This window comes from Siphateles boraxobius, unplaced genomic scaffold (assembly GCF_051911475.1).
Source record: "Siphateles boraxobius isolate OS27281-9 unplaced genomic scaffold, OSU_SipBor_1 53, whole genome shotgun sequence".
In the NCBI taxonomy this organism is placed as follows: domain Eukaryota; kingdom Metazoa; phylum Chordata; class Actinopteri; order Cypriniformes; family Leuciscidae; genus Siphateles; species Siphateles boraxobius.
The window spans coordinates 2698114-2717022 of NW_027509175.1; the positions used below are offsets into that span (position 1 = coordinate 2698114).

Here is an 18909-nt window from a genome sequence, read left to right on the forward strand (position 1 = left end):
GTTTTGTCCCCGTAATGTTGGGTTTACACACACGCACGCACGCACACGTACACTCACACTGCTTGTTGTTGAACTTTCCTCTACAACCGTTAGATGTCGCAATACATTCGCCTGTTTGTTTATCAGTCGATGACTCGATGTAACGTTACCTGTCCTGCTTGTTTCGGGAGAGGTAAAATTCGTTGTTCTGCGATTATTGTTTCTCATTACCTAATTAATAATAATAATAAAAATGATATGGGACATTCTTGTGCTACAGCTTAGTAAAATAAAGCAGAAACAACCCCAAAAACAGAAAGTGTAAAGTCATCTTTTATTTTGTAACTCATTGTTATGGTAACTCCCCTAGTGTCTACTGGGTTTGCGCAGATTAGGAACTGTCACGAGAATCATCTCATCATCACTTCCGTGTTCACATCTATGGTTCACATACGCTTCTGAAGTCTGAAGACTGCGGGCGTCTCATCATGATCGTCAAATTAAACGTCTGCTGTTTTAGTCTCTCTTTTATGTTTATGTGCTTGTATGCGCAATATGTACCCCCGGTAAGTTACCACATGTAGTTGTTAATCTTGATAAAAACATGTTTGTTTATGGGAACTGTTTTCATATTAATTTCGGATTTGTTTCATTGCAAGTTACAGTAATAGTTGGACTGCAGTGTTGTGTTTACGCGCCATTGGGCTGTTTTATAACTTAAATGACTTAAATAGTGATGTTGGAAACAACACTAGTTTACTGTAAATATGTGCTAAATCACTGGTGTTCATGTTTCAGTACACAGAAGAGTGCAGAAGTGGCATGTATCCTCCAAACGGACCAACGTGAGTATGACAACTGAAATTATGGATTATACAATCTGCAAACGCTTCTGTCAGAGTATAACAATGTTATTCCAAACCTTTATCAGTACAAGCATACGATTGGATGTAACCGAGTTACACAGGAAAGAAACAAAGACTATAGGAAATGAATAAAAAATACAATATATATATATATATATATATATATATATATATATATATATATATATATATTTATTTACTTATTTATTTCACAATGTCTTATGTGTCAGTATAGTTTAATTTTAAAGAAGTGAAACCAAGTCAGGTGTTTTGTAACAGTGTGGAAATGCCTGTTATGCAATTACTAAAATATGTCATATTTGTCACATTACTTCACTTGTGTGGTTTTTGCAGTTTCACACTGTTTTTAACTACTAGAAAGAAAATTGTAATAGTACATTTATAAATCAAAGAAAACTCTTGTTTTAATATATAATTGAAAATATAATTTTATATATAAATATACACTGCCGTTCAAAAGTTCGGGATTGGTAAGATTTTAATGTTTTTAAATAAGTCTCTTCTGCTCACCAAGGCTGAAATACAATTTAAAAAAATTTAAAAAATATTTTAAAATGTAATTTATTCCTGTGATGCAAAGCTGAATTTTCAGCATCATTACTCCAGTCTTCAGTGTCACATGATCCGTCAGAAAGCATTCTAATATGGTTATTGTTGAAAAAAGCAATGTAAAAAAAGCAACAATCTGAATTCTTTGATGAATAGAAAGTTCAAAATAACAACATTTATCTGAAATAGAAAGCTTTTGTAACATTATACACTACTGTTCATAAGTTTAGGGTTAGTAAGATTTTTTTTTTTTTTTGGGTGGAAGAAATAAAATAAATTAATACTTTTATTCAGCAAGGATGCATTAAATTGATCAAAAGTTACAGTAAAGACTTTATAAAGTTACGTAAATATTCTATTTCAAATAAATAGAATAGAACTTTTTATTCATCAAAGAATCCAGAAAAAAATTGTCCACAACCGTTTGCAACATTGATAATAATAATAATAATCAAATTAGCATATTCAAATGATTTCTGAAGGATCGTGTGACACTGAAGACTGGACTAATGATGCTGAAAATTCAGCTTTACATTAGAGAAATAAATTACATTTTAAACTATATTCAAATAGAAAACTGGAATTTTAAATGGTCATAATATATATAATTTGTAAATATTTTTATCAAATAAATGCAGCCTTGGTGAGCATAAGAGACATCTTTTTAAAAAATCGTAGTGATCCCAAAATTTTTAATGGCAGTGTATATATATTGTATACATAATTGAAATTTTAAGTTGCGTGACGGGAGAAGATAAGAAAATCTGTATTTGAATCTCTGTATCTTTTAGATTTAAAGGTGATGTGTCCTGGTATACCGTTGATCTGGACTTACCACCAAGCAAAAGATGGACAGATGTTATTACAGACAAAAAGAAGGATGTGAGTTTATACCATCACTCATTCAATGCTCTACATGCATTTAATGGCATTTATGTATGTGCTTAAATGTACCTTATTTGTTTGGCAAAATGTGAAATTTATTGCACAATTATTGCAGTTATTTCAAATAATTGCGATCAGATTGAATAACCACAATCAGATGACTCGTCAATAATTGAGTCAGGTCTAACTGTGAACCAAAAGTGAACTGAAGCCCAAAAGCAAACTAAAAAGGAATGATCTGAGAAGGGCTGATGTGTTCAGTGACGTTTTCAAGAGCTCATGTGCTTTTCTTTTAGATGGAGAGCATGATTCAGGCTATCAGAGATCTAGCAGATGCCTTTGTTCCCAGTGGGAAGCTCATCAAACTAGTAGACAAGGAATTGGTGAGTCGGCAGTCTAACATATCACTTTGTATGATGCTAAATCATAATTTATTGAAGTATACGACACTCTTAAATCTCATATCTGGCTGACACACTGTTCTTCATACCTGTCAAAGATCATCTACATTCATGAGTTAAGCTGTAATAACTAAAAGGACTGATGTGTTTGTCCTCAGCCCTTGATGGTGAACACCCTGCCTTATCCTTTCGATGAGGAGATCAGGGGAATAGCATCAGTGTCTGGTGTTCCTTTGGGTATGAAATGCATCAAAACCAACATGTTTCACACTGTTAAATAAAACGTAAACCATCAACTCACTCCATCAACTGTTCTCTGTAACGCAGGTGAGGTGGTGCTCTTCAACATATTTTATGAGGTGTTCACTGTTTGCACTTCTCTGGTTGCAGAGGATGTCAAAGGTGAGGATATCATCTGATATAACATTGTTCAAGAGATTATTTTATCATTTTTATCTGTTATAACATCAAAAAATTGCATTATATGACATACACTACCATTCCAAAAGTTCAGGTCAGAAAGAACTTTTTTTTTTTGACAGAAATTAATACAAATGTATTCAGCCAGGATATATTATATTGTTTAAAAGTGACAAAAAAATAACATGCTACAAAACAGTCATTGCAAATAAATGCTGTTTCATTTAGAAATGAACTTTCTATTCATCAAAGTATCTTGAAAAAAAAAGTTTTCAACATTGATAATAATAAGAATAGTTTCTTAAACAGCAAATCAGCATATTAGAAAAATTTCTGAAGGATCATGTGACACTAAAGAATGATGACTAATGATGCTGACATTTCAGTGTTGACATCACAGAAATAAATTACATTTTAAAATATATTAAAATAGAAAAGAGTTCTTCTAAATTGTAATATTTCTCAATAATACTGTTTTACTGTATTTTTGATCAAATAAATGCAGCCTTGCTGAGAATTTGAGGCTTCTTTCAAAAACATTATCTGACCGATAATCAAAATCTTACCGACCCCAAACTTTTGAACAGTAGTGTATAATATCGTATAATATTGATTTCTTCAGTCAGAACAGTAGAGTATTTGATATAAAGTTGTGCCATATAGGAAAGATTAGTTTGTTTTTACTCTAGGCAATCTCATCCATGCAAGGAACCTGGACTTTGGACTTTTCATGGGGTGAGTTTAGTGTCATTGTTTTGGTATTTGTTGTTAACCTACAGTATTTCCTCAATTTATGAGAATTTGTTTGGTGAATTTATATATATATATATATTTGATCCATTTGAAGTGGATCAAAAAAGTTCATCAAAGTTGTCCTAAGGAAGAACAGGTATTGTTCAAAATTCATGTATAACTTTGATGAATGGTTTTGATCCACTTCAAATAGTTGAATACTATATATTGAAGGCTAAAACATGAAGATTTCAGACTGTTCTTTGGAATCCTCTGTTTACAGTTGGGATTTGAAGAACAGGTCATGGATCATCACAGAGAAGCTGAAGCCGCTTATTGTCAACCTCGACTTCAGAAGGAACAATCAGACTGTCTTTAAATCCACCAATTTTGCAGGATACGTGGGCATGCTGACTGGTATTCATCAGGTAGGCACGGATGAGAGAATCAGACTGAGCGATCTGAGATCTTAGAGTTCAATCCAGAATGGATTATAAATCATGGTGACAGGATCCAGAATGACCTTTTGTCTCTTTTTAGATTCACTTCTGCAGTTTAACAGGAAGGACAATTGTGAAAGCATGGATTGTTGGTCAGTAGTCACATTGCTTCTGTCCCTTGACTCTTTGTGTTTTCTTTTCTTTCTAGCGCTCTTTCACACTCACTATGAATGAACGATTCAGTCTGGATGGAGGGTACATCGGTAAGCCTTTGCTCTTTTATTTGCAGAGCTATATGGCATTGTCAGAAATACGTTGAAGCTTTCTTCAAATATGATTACTCATTTCATTTGGTCAGATCGTTGGTATATAGTTTTATTGTGAATAAGTGTGTGACGTGAATTACAGGGATTCTGGAGTGGATCTTGGGGAAGAGAGACGGCATGTGGATGAGTTTTCTGACTCGTTCTGTGTTGGAGAATGCAACTAGGTTGGCTAGAGATATGGTCACACTTTAGATTAGGATCCAATTCTTACTAGTAACTAACTATTAACTATGAGATTTTGCCTCAATAAACTCCTAATTACTATTTGTTAATAGTTAAGTAGGAAAGTAGTTAAGTTTAGGTAATGGGGAGGATTAAGGGATGAAGAATATGGACAATCAGAATAAGGCATTAATATGTGCTAATGAACAGCCAATATCCTAGTAATATGCATGCTAATAAGCAACTAGTTAGAATTGGACCTTAAACTAAAGTTTTTTGGGGTTTTTTTGAAAAAAATGTTCACCAAGGCTGCATTTATTTGATGAATAAATTAAATAAAATGTACACTTGTGATGCAAAGCTGAATTTTCAGCATCATTACTCCAGCATCATCAGTCACATGATCCCACAGGAATCATTTTAATAGGCTGATTTGATGGTCAAAAAATATTTATTATACTTAAAAGTTGAAATTTGCTGTCTAATATTTTTGCGGAAACTGTGATTAATAAAAAAGGAAGACATTCATACTTTTATTCAACAGGGATGCACTGAATTTATGTTCTTTTGAACTTTTTATTCATCAAAGAATCCTGAAAAAAATGATCAAAAATATTAAGCAGCAAAAACTTTTTCAACATTGATAATAAAAATAACTATATTCATAATTGAGCGCCAGTAATAATTGATAATATTTGAGCTCCATGTCAGCATATTAGAATGATTTCTGAAGGATCATGTGACACTGAAGACTGGAGTAATGATGCTGAAGATTCAGCTTTGCATCACAGAAATAAATTACATTTTAAAATATATTTAAATAGAATTTAAAAAAAAGGTTTTTAATATTTCACAATATTACTGATTTTACTTGATTTTTCATCAAATGCATCTTTGCTGAGCATAAGATACTTAATTTGAAAAAATGACAAATCATAATCATTCCAAACTGTTAAACTAGTATATATTTTTTGTCTTTACCTGAACTTAAAGAAGTGACTTTTTTATGTTTGCGATGCTGAAGTAAGAAACAAAAGCAAAGACAGATAGACATCTCTTGGGTTTATGAAGATGATGATTTGGATGTCGTTGTCTCCTTTCAGCTATGAAAGTGCCAAGGCTCTGTTGTCTGACACTAAGCTGCTGGCTCCAGCCTACTTCATCCTGGGAGGAAACCAGCCGGGTCAAGCCTGCATCATCACCAGATCCAGAACACACAGCATCAGTCCGCTGGAGTGAGCATTGCATCTACACTCTACACGTGTGAGTTTTTTGGTAAGAAACTAATAATAAACTGAAATACTATGCATTACAGGCTCGATGTGAAGAATGGCAGGTGGTATATTTTGGAGACTAACTATGACCACTGGAAAGAGCCTCTGTTTTTGGATGACAGGAGAACTCCTGCTATGAAATGCATGAATCAGACCACACAGGATGTGAGTTTTGAACTCGCATATAAACTAAATCATGTTTATCCAGGTTGCCAAATAATACTTACATTCATGACCCTATTCTCTTTCAGGATATCTCCTTAAAGACAGTCTATGATGTCCTGTCCACCAAGCCAGTCTTAAATAAAGTAGGTTCATTATCCATTATTACGGTTAATGTTTTATGTATCAGTTTGTAGCACATTTTATGGCTTGTTCATTAACGCTTCCCTTTATGATGCCGTGCAGCTGACCACATACACTACTCTAATGGAGGCGTCTAAGGGGACATTAGAGTCTTATATCCGTGACTGTCCTAACCCCTGCATGCCGTGGTGATGGATGGCATCTGGGCAAGCTGCATCACTGGGACGTTCTTATGTATGTTTTGGAAAAGTGCAATTCAAATTTTAGCATCATTAAAAATCAGCTGTCTTACATTTTAGAAGTTTGCAAAATCTGATTTTGAAATCATGAGGGCATCATCTAGGTTAATCAAGCTTAGAGAGGAAAAGCACCCTACTTACTATTTGTCTAACGTCAAGTGGGAAATTGCACATGGCAAATTGTACTTTTTTGTAAATTATGTGATTTAATTTTTATATATTAGCATACAGAAATGTGCACAGTGGAACATGTTTCAACTGGATAATCAACACTACTGGTGCCTTGTAACTTTATTGAACCTCCTCAGTGCCAACCAATGTGTATGAGTGGAAAAATTATCAACTAACATCAATAAATCATGGAAATTCAGTATTTGTTGTGGGGAAAATGTTGCATTGAGATTTTATGCAAATGTAAGAGAGCAATCACTGCAGGAAATGATAAAAATCAATGTTTTATTCATTTTAAATCTCAATCTAAACATTAGAGAATCACATAAGGTGAAATGGGGTGAGAACCCAAGCAATGGCCAACATGCCTTAAAAAAGGTAAAAATGAAAGCAAGAGAAAACATTTAAAAGAGTGCAATAAGAGAGGACAGGACAATTTATCAGTGCTAATATGTGATTCACCTCCATCCTGGGTCAAATCAAATATATTTAAATAGAGAATATTACCAAATGTGCTTGAAGTTTTATCCTGAATTTAGAGGAACGTCTATTGTCCTCTGTATATTGCATTCACAAAAAATGCTGAAGGTCTGGGAAGGAATCCCAGAAAGAACTGCAAAAACAAAAGCCTAACCATGCCAAACATAGACACAAAAATGTATTGCATCCCTTAAACTGTAGCCTTTGAAGGAGCTTTTACTGAGAGTTCTAGCTTGAAGAGAAACACAGAAAATGTACTTACAGACTACAGAACAGCTTAAAGACAGAGACCCTCCCTTTCAAAACATCCCCTCCTACATTCTCCATAAAACAATCAGAATAAAACTTCTTATAAGTGTAGAGAGACTTCTTTAACATCTCTTGAACTGTTAGATCACACATGCTGACAGGCTAATTCACTAAGACTTAGCTTAGCTGTTGTTTCCAAGGAATCTTAAGGTATTAAGCTCATTATATAGTAATGTTGAATGAATTATGGTTTGTAGTGTAAAGACGAATCAAAGAACCATTCTCATGCACTCTGGGCTCCAATGGTTTCTGACAAGGAAAAGAAAAGAAAAGAAAGAGATATTATCTACACAAACATGAGTAGAACATGTCTCCCCATCACAGCGATCTGCTCATATACAGATCATAGTAATTGAGCTCTGAATTTTTATATTCAATGCATTACCAAACTAAAACAAGAAATCTTAAATGTAAAATATAAATGAAAATACTGAATATGAGTTTTGAACTAAAGTTATCAACTTATTCTAATATTACATTTCAAATTGTATTAAAGTCACTGCATGTCCAGTCTAAACAGATAGCTTAATGTTTTAAGGGATATTTAATAGTTACCAGGCTCTTTGAGTGCTTGAGCATTTCCCACCAGTCCAGTAAGCTCTTCTGTTTTTACATTCAGGATTTCAGCTGCTAAGTTATTATTTTGCTGCTCTTCTGAGATCCTCTTACAAAGTTCTTCCTGTACAAATTATAAGCAAAGACAATTAGAAAATGTTTAAAAACCATAAAAACCATACACTTGATGACTATCAACCATAGATGACTCATACACTTTAGGGAGTAGAGATAAGAAAAACTGTGGCAGGTGACTAACATTCATATATATATATATATATATATATATATATATATATATATATATATATATATATATGTGTGTGTGTGTGTGTGTGTGTGTGTGTGTATATATGTATAATATTATATTGATGAATAAAACACTGTTTGTTTATATATATATATATATATACACACACACACACAGTTTACACATCAAAATATATGATTATTAAGAAAAGAAATATTAATATTATATAAAACAAATAAATATAACAATTGCCTATTTGTTGATTTAAAAAAAAAGTGGATTAACTTCCCACATTTATTTGTAAACTTCACTATCCTGGCCATCCCTATTAGAGAGAGACCCCTCTTACCTCACACAGAACAGACATTTGAAAAGGGAGATCCTCCACCTTCACAAAATCTTCCTCATCTGATCTCTGGCTATTGTTTCCAGATCCAGCCTCCTATATTACAAACAAAGGAACTTAATGCCTTCTTTTCATAATTTGATCATGCTTAAAAACGAATAATGATGTTTGAGAGAAAAGCTGCTCTGACATACATCAGTGTTGATCATGACTGGGGAGTCAGTGTCAGGGCTGGTTGTATCTGAGCTCTGAGGAGTTTCTTGTGCTGAAGCAGCAGTACGGTCCTCCTCCTCTCTTTCATCTTCTGAACCAATTGTTGCCTCCTCTCTGCCCTCCTCTGGAGGCTGCTGATCTGTGTCTTTGGACTCAGATTTTATGCTTTTAGCTGTGGAAAATGGGAGACAAAGAGAAAAAAATGTTTTCAACTGTAATGAGTTGATTGTAAATACCCCAATAAATGTTAATGGTATAATATTACAGAAGAAAGGAGTACATTGGCTGCTTTCGGGGCTTTCTAGGTCTGATTTGGTTTCCAGGGGGGCTTCATTTTGTAAAGCAGAGCACTGAAACAACACAACAGGTCATTATTAATGTCTTCTGATTTGGGTTATTTGCTCTTTCGTGCGCGCCAACCCACCTGTCTGTGTTCACTAGTGTTGTCCATGCAGGCTTGTAGTGATGTTTGCACCTCAACAGGACCAGCCTCAAACTCCTCTATCTCTTCCACTTCATTTTCATCTTCTCCACTGCCATAGTTGCATAGAGCCTGTGTCTCTGCTTTAGACAGGCCTGAAGAAAAGACCCCACACACACACACACACACACACACAGACACACACACACACACTCTTATCAAAGTCAAATACATTACAGAACAGTCTCAACCTGCAGGCGATAAGATTGACAACCTCCTGCAAACACTAAAGGGTATTGTTGAATACTCAGAATAGTAAGCATAAAATAGCATACAATTCTATCACATTGAAAATAAAAAATATATATATTTAAAATCAATATCTTTCAAAAATGTACTTTTATTCAGCAAGAAAACATAAAATGAATCAAAAACGACAGTAGACTTTTACAGTTACAAAAGATTTCCAAATGAATCCTTGAGAGAATTTCCCCCCCCACAAAAATATTAAAGCAGCACAACTGTTTTAACATTGATATAAATAAGAGATGTTTCTTGAGCACCAAATTAGAATAAGTTCTGGATCATGTGACACTAAATGCAGGAGTAATTGCTACTTAAAAAACAAGCATTTTAAAATGTATTAAAATAGAAAGTTAAATTTAATTGTAATAATATTTCACAATATTACTGTTTTAATTGTATTTTTTGGTCAAATAAATGCAGCCTTGGTGAAAACAAAAATCAATCAATAGCTATTTTTTTTCCCTTCAGTTTCTGGCTGATAACCTTACTTATAGAAAGAGGCAGCCCTTCTTCCTCTTCTTCTTCCACCTCAGATGCTTCACTGCTCTGTGCATCTTTCTCCTTGTCCTCTTCCCTCTCATGAGGCGTCCCTCGCTGCTCGGTCTCATCCGGATCCTGATGAAAAAACATTGAAAATCAATTTTCAACATTAAAAACATTCAGGTTTGTAATAAAACAAAAAACAAACAACGCTGCAAGTTTGTTGTATGAAACCAGCAAAGGAAACAAATAGAAAGTTGTTGTCATTTTTTTTACTCAACTCATCACTTCATATTGAGACTGCAAGCTAATATATAAAACTGTTCTGCTGTGGGGCTTTAGATTCAGAAGCAGTGTAGCTTAGTGTATTTGTGTGAATGCTAAGTGTATCAACAATTATAACTTACTCTGTCTTCATCGAAATATGATGGTGAGAATGTATTTTCTCTCTCTAGTGTTTTCTTCTCCTAAATAAACAATGCAAAGATTATTCTCCTTTAACACAGACGCATTGCTACAGACACACACATTAATCACTCGAGCCTACCTCAGCGCGAGGCGAGTGTTTTGGAGATGTATGGTCAGAGCGTGTCTTGGTCCTGCATTTATTTTTAGAGGTGTTCTGATCTAAATCCTGCATCAGTCTGAAGAAGGCAAGTTCATTAAACAGGATCTCAGAGATCTCTACCAGCAGGTCCTCGCCACAATCCTGCAGCGTCCGTCCAACAAACTTACTCAGGGAGTCCTGTGAGTGCACACACAAAACCAAGAACAACATTATCATAAACTTCATAAAACTATTTAAAGCACCCTTAATTAAAAGTAGGCTGTAATCCAACTACAATGTTTGTACACATTTTTAGACCTTTTTTTATTTTACAATGGGGTAATTTTTAAGTGCAGTAAGCCACGAAAATAACTCAATTTGGTAATTGCGAGGCAGTTTTATATGCATGTGCTTTGGATGTGACTGAGCACACAGAATACCGCCTATTCAGCACGCGAGAACCAAATGGTTTAAAAAGATGTGAAAATTATAAACTTTTGTGACGAATCAACACTGATTAGGCAGGAGAAAATTCTGCCAGCTGTCCCAAAATAATGTAAAATAAATGTATTGAGCGACAATCACTCACACTGTTTTCAAATGACTGATTTGATCTGATATTTTATGTGGATTCATTTCCTCATCTAACCTACATGCTATAGAAAATAAACGTGTGCAGGAATTTCCCACATTAAAAGTGTGAAACTTGCGAGAATGAGTAAAATTATGCGATCTATGCAATCCCATGCCGAAATTCAGGACCTGAATAAACATTAAATAAAACACAAATATTATACACATATTTTTGAAACAAATTTACATGACTTTTACAAAACTTTCTGGGTTTATTTTTTTTTCCAAAACTTTTCCAGACCTGGAAATTGCTATTTTGAAATTTCATGACTTTTCCAGGTTTTTCATGGCCGTACGAAAACATGCAACTAGTGGGCTTCTGACAGATTTTTAGGCATCAGTCACGTTCAAATGTTCAAACAAACCCATGATTCTCAAAAATGCAGGCTCTTGTGATTTTATTCATATAGGGATTGCGAAATAACCATCTTATATCACAATACGAGTAATTTTATTTCCCAATAACAATATACATCATCCTTTTTTGCTGGAAAAAAAGATGTAACAATAGCAAAATATTAGATTTTGTAAAATTTCACAACTTTCGATAGCACAGCAACAAACGAATACTTAGCTAACTAATGCAAGTCGTCAAACAACTACTGAAGAAAAGTAAACGGGAAAAGTCAGTAATAAAATAAAAACAAAGAAGCAAATTACATTTGAACAAATAAATTCATTCAATTTGCTCTTACCTGCAGGATGCCGCCCAGCTGTCGGTGGAAAAACCGAACAAACTCTTTGCTTTCATCATTTTGCTGAATGAGTTTGAGCACCATGCGTCTCACAGATGTGAGCAGCTGGTGTGAACACACCTCCCCAACGTGCTCCTGACAGAAAGACACATGCAAGACAACACGTCTCTGGACTGCAGCTTAGACAGTTGATTTATTTGAAATGTTAAAGAGAAAAGTAGAGCAAGCTCACCTTTAGGAAGGGAATAACTTCTGTCATGATGGCTTTGATCTGTCTGTCAAGCTGTTGTGTGTCAATCTGTGGACAATGGGCATCTGCAGATGAATGTCCTGCACCTAAAAATAGACAAAGGCACACAGAGAAAGGCATTAAAACACATAAGTAGAGTTACGTAAAGGGGCATACAACCTAAGCATTTATTATATGCATGTTTATAGCAAGCAGAGCTTTAGTCAAAGGTCTAATCCCTATAAACATTAATAGCAACTCTCAGATTAATTAAATCATATAAAATACATATTCCAGGTTACTTTTTAGCCTAATGAACGAAATGTGTTAGTGTGAAATGTGTACCAGATACAAAGATACAGGCTGTACTAAGCCTGAATTATTCCTTTTAGACATGGAATCACTGACAGTGATGTGTGCTGTGACAGCAGAAGACAGTGTCAATCGTGAGTAGATGTGGACGCAATAAGGCATATAAAAGTTTCTAACCAGCCATTTGTTTGGTTTCTATAGCATTGTATTAAAAATCTTATTGTATCAATTTGCTTGTCGCATTGTATCTGGTAGGGGACATGCCATTAGAAGCACTTGCAAATGGATGTCAGGTATATTCTGCAGTCTGAGAGTGAGGGCAGGAATACCTTGCGTGAGTGCTGAGGCGGTAGCAGCAGCTCCAGGGCTGTGCTCAGGGTTATCTGTGTTACACTCAGCCCTTAGCTTCATGCGTTCATACTCCCTCATCCTGGCCAATGCCTTATCTAAATGAATCACTGTGTTGCCTGGAGAAGCAGAAAGGAAACAAAGGGATAGAGAGAGAGAGAGCGGAACATGAGGGGAGTACGATAGGATTCAGTCAAGCCCCAACCCAGCAAAGCAAGCATGATCATGGTAAGCAACCTATCTAGGGCTATCACGATTCCTCAATTAAATGTGAGTACTTGGTTTAAAAAAAATGTTGAGTAACCTGCAAAATACCGGAAGTGGCGCATAACACGGATGAGAACCCATGAACCGCATTATTACACTGTTTTCTAAGGCTGCATGATGTATTAAAACCAAAATCCATACTATAGCATAGGGCTATTGTGAATTCCCAAAGGCTGCGATTAAATTATATAAATATATGCCCAGCATTTAATATATAGCGCTTTAGTTATATACATGCGTGTAGGTCACGTGCATCTCAGAGCTTCTTTGTTCACTGTAAATGCTGCTACACATGAACTGTTATCATTTATATGCATAAAATGCGTCTCAAACTCCATCTCTACATATGCTGTGAGTTTGGGCTGCTTATAACGTTCACCTGGAATCGCAATGTGCGCCATTTCATCAGATTTGTAAGGTAAATCATTTATAAACCTACGCCAACACAGGGGAATACATCAAAATGATTCTAAATGTGCAAACTGTTACGGTTCATCGTAATTTCAAAATAATAGTTTTGATGTTCCCATATTCTTTTTCCCATATTCTCAGAAATTTCAGTGGCTGTAGCATTTCTACCATAAAGAAGTGGCCAAATGTTTAAGTTAACATTTGAATTAAATGTCATTTGGCCAATATTAAATAAGGACTTGATCTGCTGTAAAGTGGAACAACAATTACCAGGCCGTTGGCGACCTATGAAGGGATGTGTTATAATACATAAAGTTGATTGTTAAAAATACATAATATAATATATATGATATTAACAGTGTTGTTCTATAAAACCATATGATTACTTGCTTTTGATCCTCTATTTGAACCAAATATTATTGCCACGTTATTATATATGTATTTTAAGTCATTTTAAAGGCTATTGTTTGCTTAGGTCTATTTTTATTACCACCAAAAAAAATACAAACATCTGATTACTAGATTAATCGACAAAATAATCGACCGATTACTTGATTGCCAAAATAATCATTAGTGACAGCCCTAAACCTATCTATTGTTTTTAACATGATTGTGCCTGTATGTACGCATACAGCTCTGTCTTCTTACCCAAGTCATCACTAGCGAAGGGTTCAAGGTTGGAAGAGGTGGACAGCAGGCTCTCGTTGTCCATGGAATCTCTATCTGCTACCCTCTTCAGTACAGAGTTGGATTTAACAGTAACAATCTTCTCAGATGCATCCTGGAAAAACCAGCAAGAAAAATAAATAAATCAACTGTATGATAATTAAAGTGAGAAAATCAGATGGCCAGATGGGGAAGCAAATGTCTTACATTGTCACTGGTAGCCAAGCTTTCACTAGGTGTGAGCTCTGACTGTGAGCCAGTGGCCCACAAAGCCGGACCCAAAGACGACACATGCTCATCTGCCACACTCTTCTCTGTCAGGTGCCTTGTTACAATGTCCTGGTGGCCAAAGCCAAAGAAGAGATTTGATATGTGGCATAGGATGTGTGTGCGCATTCTATGCCACTTGTATTTAAGTACATTTGAGTAATTCAATTTAACCCTCAGGTTGTGTTTGGGTTATTTTGCCACGGAGAGGATTTTTCTGTACCCGAAAATGCTAGTTAATGTTATTACATTGAACTAAAATTTACTGACTTTACTCACCCAGAGTCTAACAACTTCCCAAAATTGTTTTGATACAATGTGGAGGAACCCCCCCCCCCCCCCCCACAAAAAGTACCACTTGTGATGTTCCTGCTCAAAAATGACAGGCCTACAAAAAAATTGCTTATAAATCTCTTATGCTATTTTATCAGCAAAAATTGGATTCAATCATTGTCAACTTGTTTTCTGTAAATTAGGAATGGTTTTGAATTTTTTTTTTTTATCTGATTGATCGTATGCCTCATTAATCTGAGCTTATATTGGTAAAAAATGACCACCCATTGAAAATGAATGTCGAAAATCAGAGAAACAATTAGTGTTCAGGAGCATGTTCATGTTTATAATATCTACATGTGGGCTTGCAAAAATAAAGGCCTCGGACCTGTGCATACATGCATACTCATATACACACACACACACACACACACACACACACACACACACACACACACACACACACACACACACACACACAAGCAAACTATTTTAAGTATTACAGGCTTTTTATTTTTTCATAGAGATGAACTTAGGGCTGGGCGATATATCGGTATAAAAAAAAGATCAATATATTTTTAAATGTGAAATGGAATTAGACCATATCGCATATATCAATATAGTTCGATATAGCCACGAGGCCCGGTCTGATAATAGTTATACATTGCAAGTTCTTAGCAACACCATCCGGTGGCCTGGTGTGCGGCCGCTGCCCGCTTGTCAAACTGTGCAGCCTCTCAGCTCAACCCGTAAACAAATGCATCGATCCGCAAATCTTGTTTAACTTCTTAAGTAGTCTAGTGGTAGATCTTTTGCCAAGCGTGTCAGATGTTACGGGTTCTAATCTGCACTCGTATAGTTTTTTTTTCTTTCATCAAAACTAAATATGTTCATCAGTGGTTACAGTCTATATCAAGCAAGGACACGTTTGTGTGCATTTTATTTTGTGATTTCACCGGAATGAATAGAGTCTCCGCAACGGCGATGGATTGAAGCGCGTATCCGAGTGAAGACTGTGCGAGCCACAAGAGAACACCATATCCATGCAACCGATGGCCGCGGCAATGAGCACTCACTTCATTTAAAAAACAACACATTTTAGCGCTAGATCTCTTATTTAATAGCGAACTAAATGAATGCTCTGCTAGTTAAAGCAACACCAAGTAACTTTTCCTCTGTGGTCGCCCTACAGGTTGGAAGTGGAATTGTCCATTAGCCTACTGCAGCCTACTGTCGCACGCGCACGCACATGCTCTGTTTATCCAGCACCGGCTTTGGAATCAACAATGGCCATGATTTTATGAAAGTATGATGTATTGCGACATCAAAAACGAGCAATTGTAGCAATTATAACGCTTGCCGTAAAGCAAGTCAAATTTGTAGTTTTCTTAAGTCTCATTAGAGCTACAGAAACGCGACCCGATCTGGCAGAGGTGGGAGTAAGTCACACATGTGCAAGTCACAAGCAAGTCTCAAGTCTTAACCTTCGAGTCTCAAGCAAGTCCAAGGAAATTTTTTATAAAGGCAAGTCAAGTCAAGTCACTGCCTTATGTCAAGCAAGTCAAGTCAAGTCGTAGCTTGGGTCACAAGTCACTGGCAAGTCATACAAACGTTTGACGATTTCACTGAATTTATATATTAAAATAAGTTAAAACTACAGAAGTTGTGGACTATGCAGGGACGTGCACAGGGAGGTTGCTCAGGTTGCCCGGGCAACTGCCCATATGCCCTTCTCGACTCAGGTTGCCCTTCCGAGAAAAAAATTATAAAATCGTACAATGGCTGCAGAATTTCACATAGGCCTAGATAAATTTTTTATTTATTTTTTTAAAATCGCAAAGCCTCATTCACTTCCATTCGTGCACCGAAAGTGAAAGTCAGTAAGGGAAGGGCAAACTGTTTACGTGGCTGCAGCGCTGCACGCGACCGGTGCGTAAGACCCCACAAATTACTTAAGGCCCCGCCTCCATCTCGTGTCATAGCGTGTCAATTAATGTGTACAACATCCATGACAAAATGAAGCGAAACTATCCTTCTGGTCACGAAAAGATGAAGAAGAAAAAACCCATGAGAGTGAATTGCGGGAACAACAATCAGGTAAATTTTTTGGCAAGTTTGATGTCAGCAAAGTTTGATGTTTTTCGGTCTTGCTAACCTAGCTGGGCAGGCAGTGCATCTCTTGCATCACTTTGTGCCTGACAAAAGTGAGAGTAAAATAAAAAAAAATATTACGTTTGTTTTTGATAAACGACAAAGTGCAACGGTGTTTGTTTACTGCAGCTCGGAAAACATAACCGCGTCGCGTGTGTTATCGTGCGTTCATATGCGCGTGCACGAAATGAAACTCGCATTTTTCAAGCAGAAATATGTGGAGACCAGACATACTGTACAATACATGCACGTGAATGATGGCACTCCCAATCAAAGTCACATTTATAAAACAAGAAACTGATTATCTAGTCTCAGTGTAGTTAAAAACTCTAAACAACTGCACTAATTATGCAAGATAGAAAGCAATGTATTGACAATTTGACATTGATTGACTATTGATTTATAGGCTATATTGAATTTAAAATGTTGATTAGCTGGACATACTGGTCAATATGGATGCACATCCCTCAGTAAATAATAACCATAAATCAAGAATTGCTTCAACATGCATAATAATAAATAAAAAAAATCATACTGATGCCGAAAATACCCAGGCTGTATGGAGAACCAAAGTTAATCCCAAAAGCCAAAGCTCAGGGTTATAATTTATTATTTTCTTCTTATTTATGTTTACGTTAATATTCACTTGTTATGTTAACATTCTATAGAAAATACTCTATTCAAAAAATATTGTTTGTTTGAACCTCATTCTGTTCTATATTGTTGTACTTATTCTTTGACTGTTTTGTTTAAAGGAGGGAGGATTGTATTGGGAGCACTGAAGTGTCAGGTGTGATTGTGTGGCAATGGCAAATGGTTTACATAGCTCACGGCGTCACAGGTCAGGTAGAGGGCCCCTTTTGCTTAGGGCCCCAGGGGGAGTTCAGGATCGGCCCTGGGTTTAGCAGTCGATTCTGTTGCCTACCGGAATTCCTGTTCCCTTTACGCAATCATACCTCAAATCATGCGTAGTTGCCCGTAGCCTACCATCAGAACTGAATACGAGCAAGAAGCACAACTGAATGTACAGGAAGCCCTTTTTTCAGGTCAGAGCAACTGCCCCTCATAATTCCTGTGCACGTCCCTGGTTCCAGGGGCATTTTCACCCATATATGGACTTTTTTACTTAGAGGTATGCATCACCTTTTATGTCCAATTCTAACATTCAAATTAAATTATATTAGAATAATAACACAATACCACTGTTGCCAGTTAAATTAAATCATTAAATCAAAATCCATCTTTGCAGTGCAGAGGAGACACAGAAGCAGCATCAGAACTGGCATTAATATATTTACACTCCATTAACAATTGCATAAATAAAGCTATGAGATATTCAATTCTTTCAATTCTTAATTCAATACTTAAATATGAACTGAATTCTAATTGTAACATTTTAATTACAGGATACTTTAAATGTGAAACTAAACCCGCCAGTAGGTGGCGGCAAGTCTCAGGGAGTCATTCATTCAACCGATTTGTTTAAAAAGCTGATTCAATCAGGAAGTGCAAGTGATTGTTCATTGAATCGTTAAAATTATTAATTCAAAACGCGGATTTCAGTCAAGAAATCATCGCTGTCTTTTGTATTAAGACTCTGCTACGGTTTCATTTTGAAATGCTCGTCAGCGACATAAAGGGAAAACAAACAATATTGACAATATTGTTTATAAAATGTAACTCACAAAGTTAATTTAAGTTAACTGTTATATAAAATAAATATCATATTTGCTATTGTGCACGGGAAAACAGCCCTCTCGCTGATGTAACAATGATGTATGCTGATGTATGACAACAACATATGATAAAATACAAAAACTTTATACGTCTATTAGGGAAAATACCTATAACTGCACTGACACATCACGCAGTGAAAGCAAGCATGAGAGACAATGCGATGTCAGCTCGCTGTGCGCCATCGTACATAGTTAACGTTACAATAAAACAATGATTACAATATCATAATAGACAATACACAT

The 18909-nt window shown here is 35.7% G+C and overlaps 2 protein-coding genes across 12 annotated transcripts in view; one reads left to right on the forward strand and one right to left on the reverse strand.

The window, feature by feature from the left end:
• Nucleotides 1–156: 156 nt before the first annotated feature.
• Nucleotides 157–6970, forward strand: asah1b (N-acylsphingosine amidohydrolase (acid ceramidase) 1b). Of its 2 annotated transcripts, XM_077205053.1 has the most exons (15): nt 157–172; nt 370–545; nt 778–824; nt 2207–2297; nt 2597–2683; nt 2860–2938; nt 3029–3103; nt 3811–3856; nt 4137–4281; nt 4502–4556; nt 4702–4783; nt 5885–6016; nt 6097–6220; nt 6307–6363; nt 6464–6970. In XM_077205053.1, exons 2-15 carry the CDS (start codon nt 468–470, stop codon nt 6551–6553), a joined length of 1188 nt encoding a protein of 395 aa, XP_077061168.1. In that variant the 5' UTR covers nt 157–172; nt 370–467; the 3' UTR covers nt 6554–6970. The 2 variants fall into 2 exon arrangements, with proteins under 2 accessions (XP_077061168.1, XP_077061166.1); XM_077205051.1 differs by lacking the exon at nt 157–172 and having other exon boundaries at nt 350–545.
• Nucleotides 6971–7039: 69 nt separating this feature from the next.
• The window catches only part of pcm1 (pericentriolar material 1), a 61937-nt gene continuing 50067 nt past the window's right edge, over nt 7040–18909 (reverse strand). For 6 of the 10 annotated variants that reach the window (XM_077205035.1, XM_077205042.1, XM_077205040.1 and 3 more), the window contains 14 exons: nt 14447–14578; nt 14222–14354; nt 12877–13014; nt 12239–12342; nt 12007–12141; nt 10679–10876; nt 10539–10598; nt 10140–10266; nt 9349–9500; nt 9205–9274; nt 8906–9096; nt 8715–8807; nt 8116–8239; nt 7040–7809 (listed from right to left, as the gene is read on the reverse strand). In XM_077205035.1, coding sequence (XP_077061150.1) covers nt 7784–7809; nt 8116–8239; nt 8715–8807; nt 8906–9096; nt 9205–9274; nt 9349–9500; nt 10140–10266; nt 10539–10598; nt 10679–10876; nt 12007–12141; nt 12239–12342; nt 12877–13014; nt 14222–14354; nt 14447–14578 — 1683 coding nt within the window. In that variant the 3' untranslated portion in view covers nt 7040–7783. The remainder of the gene's footprint in view (nt 7810–8115; nt 8240–8714; nt 8808–8905; nt 9097–9204; nt 9275–9348; nt 9501–10139; nt 10267–10538; nt 10599–10678; nt 10877–12006; nt 12142–12238; nt 12343–12876; nt 13015–14221; nt 14355–14446; nt 14579–18909) is intronic. The other 4 variants (XM_077205045.1, XM_077205044.1, XM_077205043.1 and 1 more) reach the window with 1 other exon arrangement.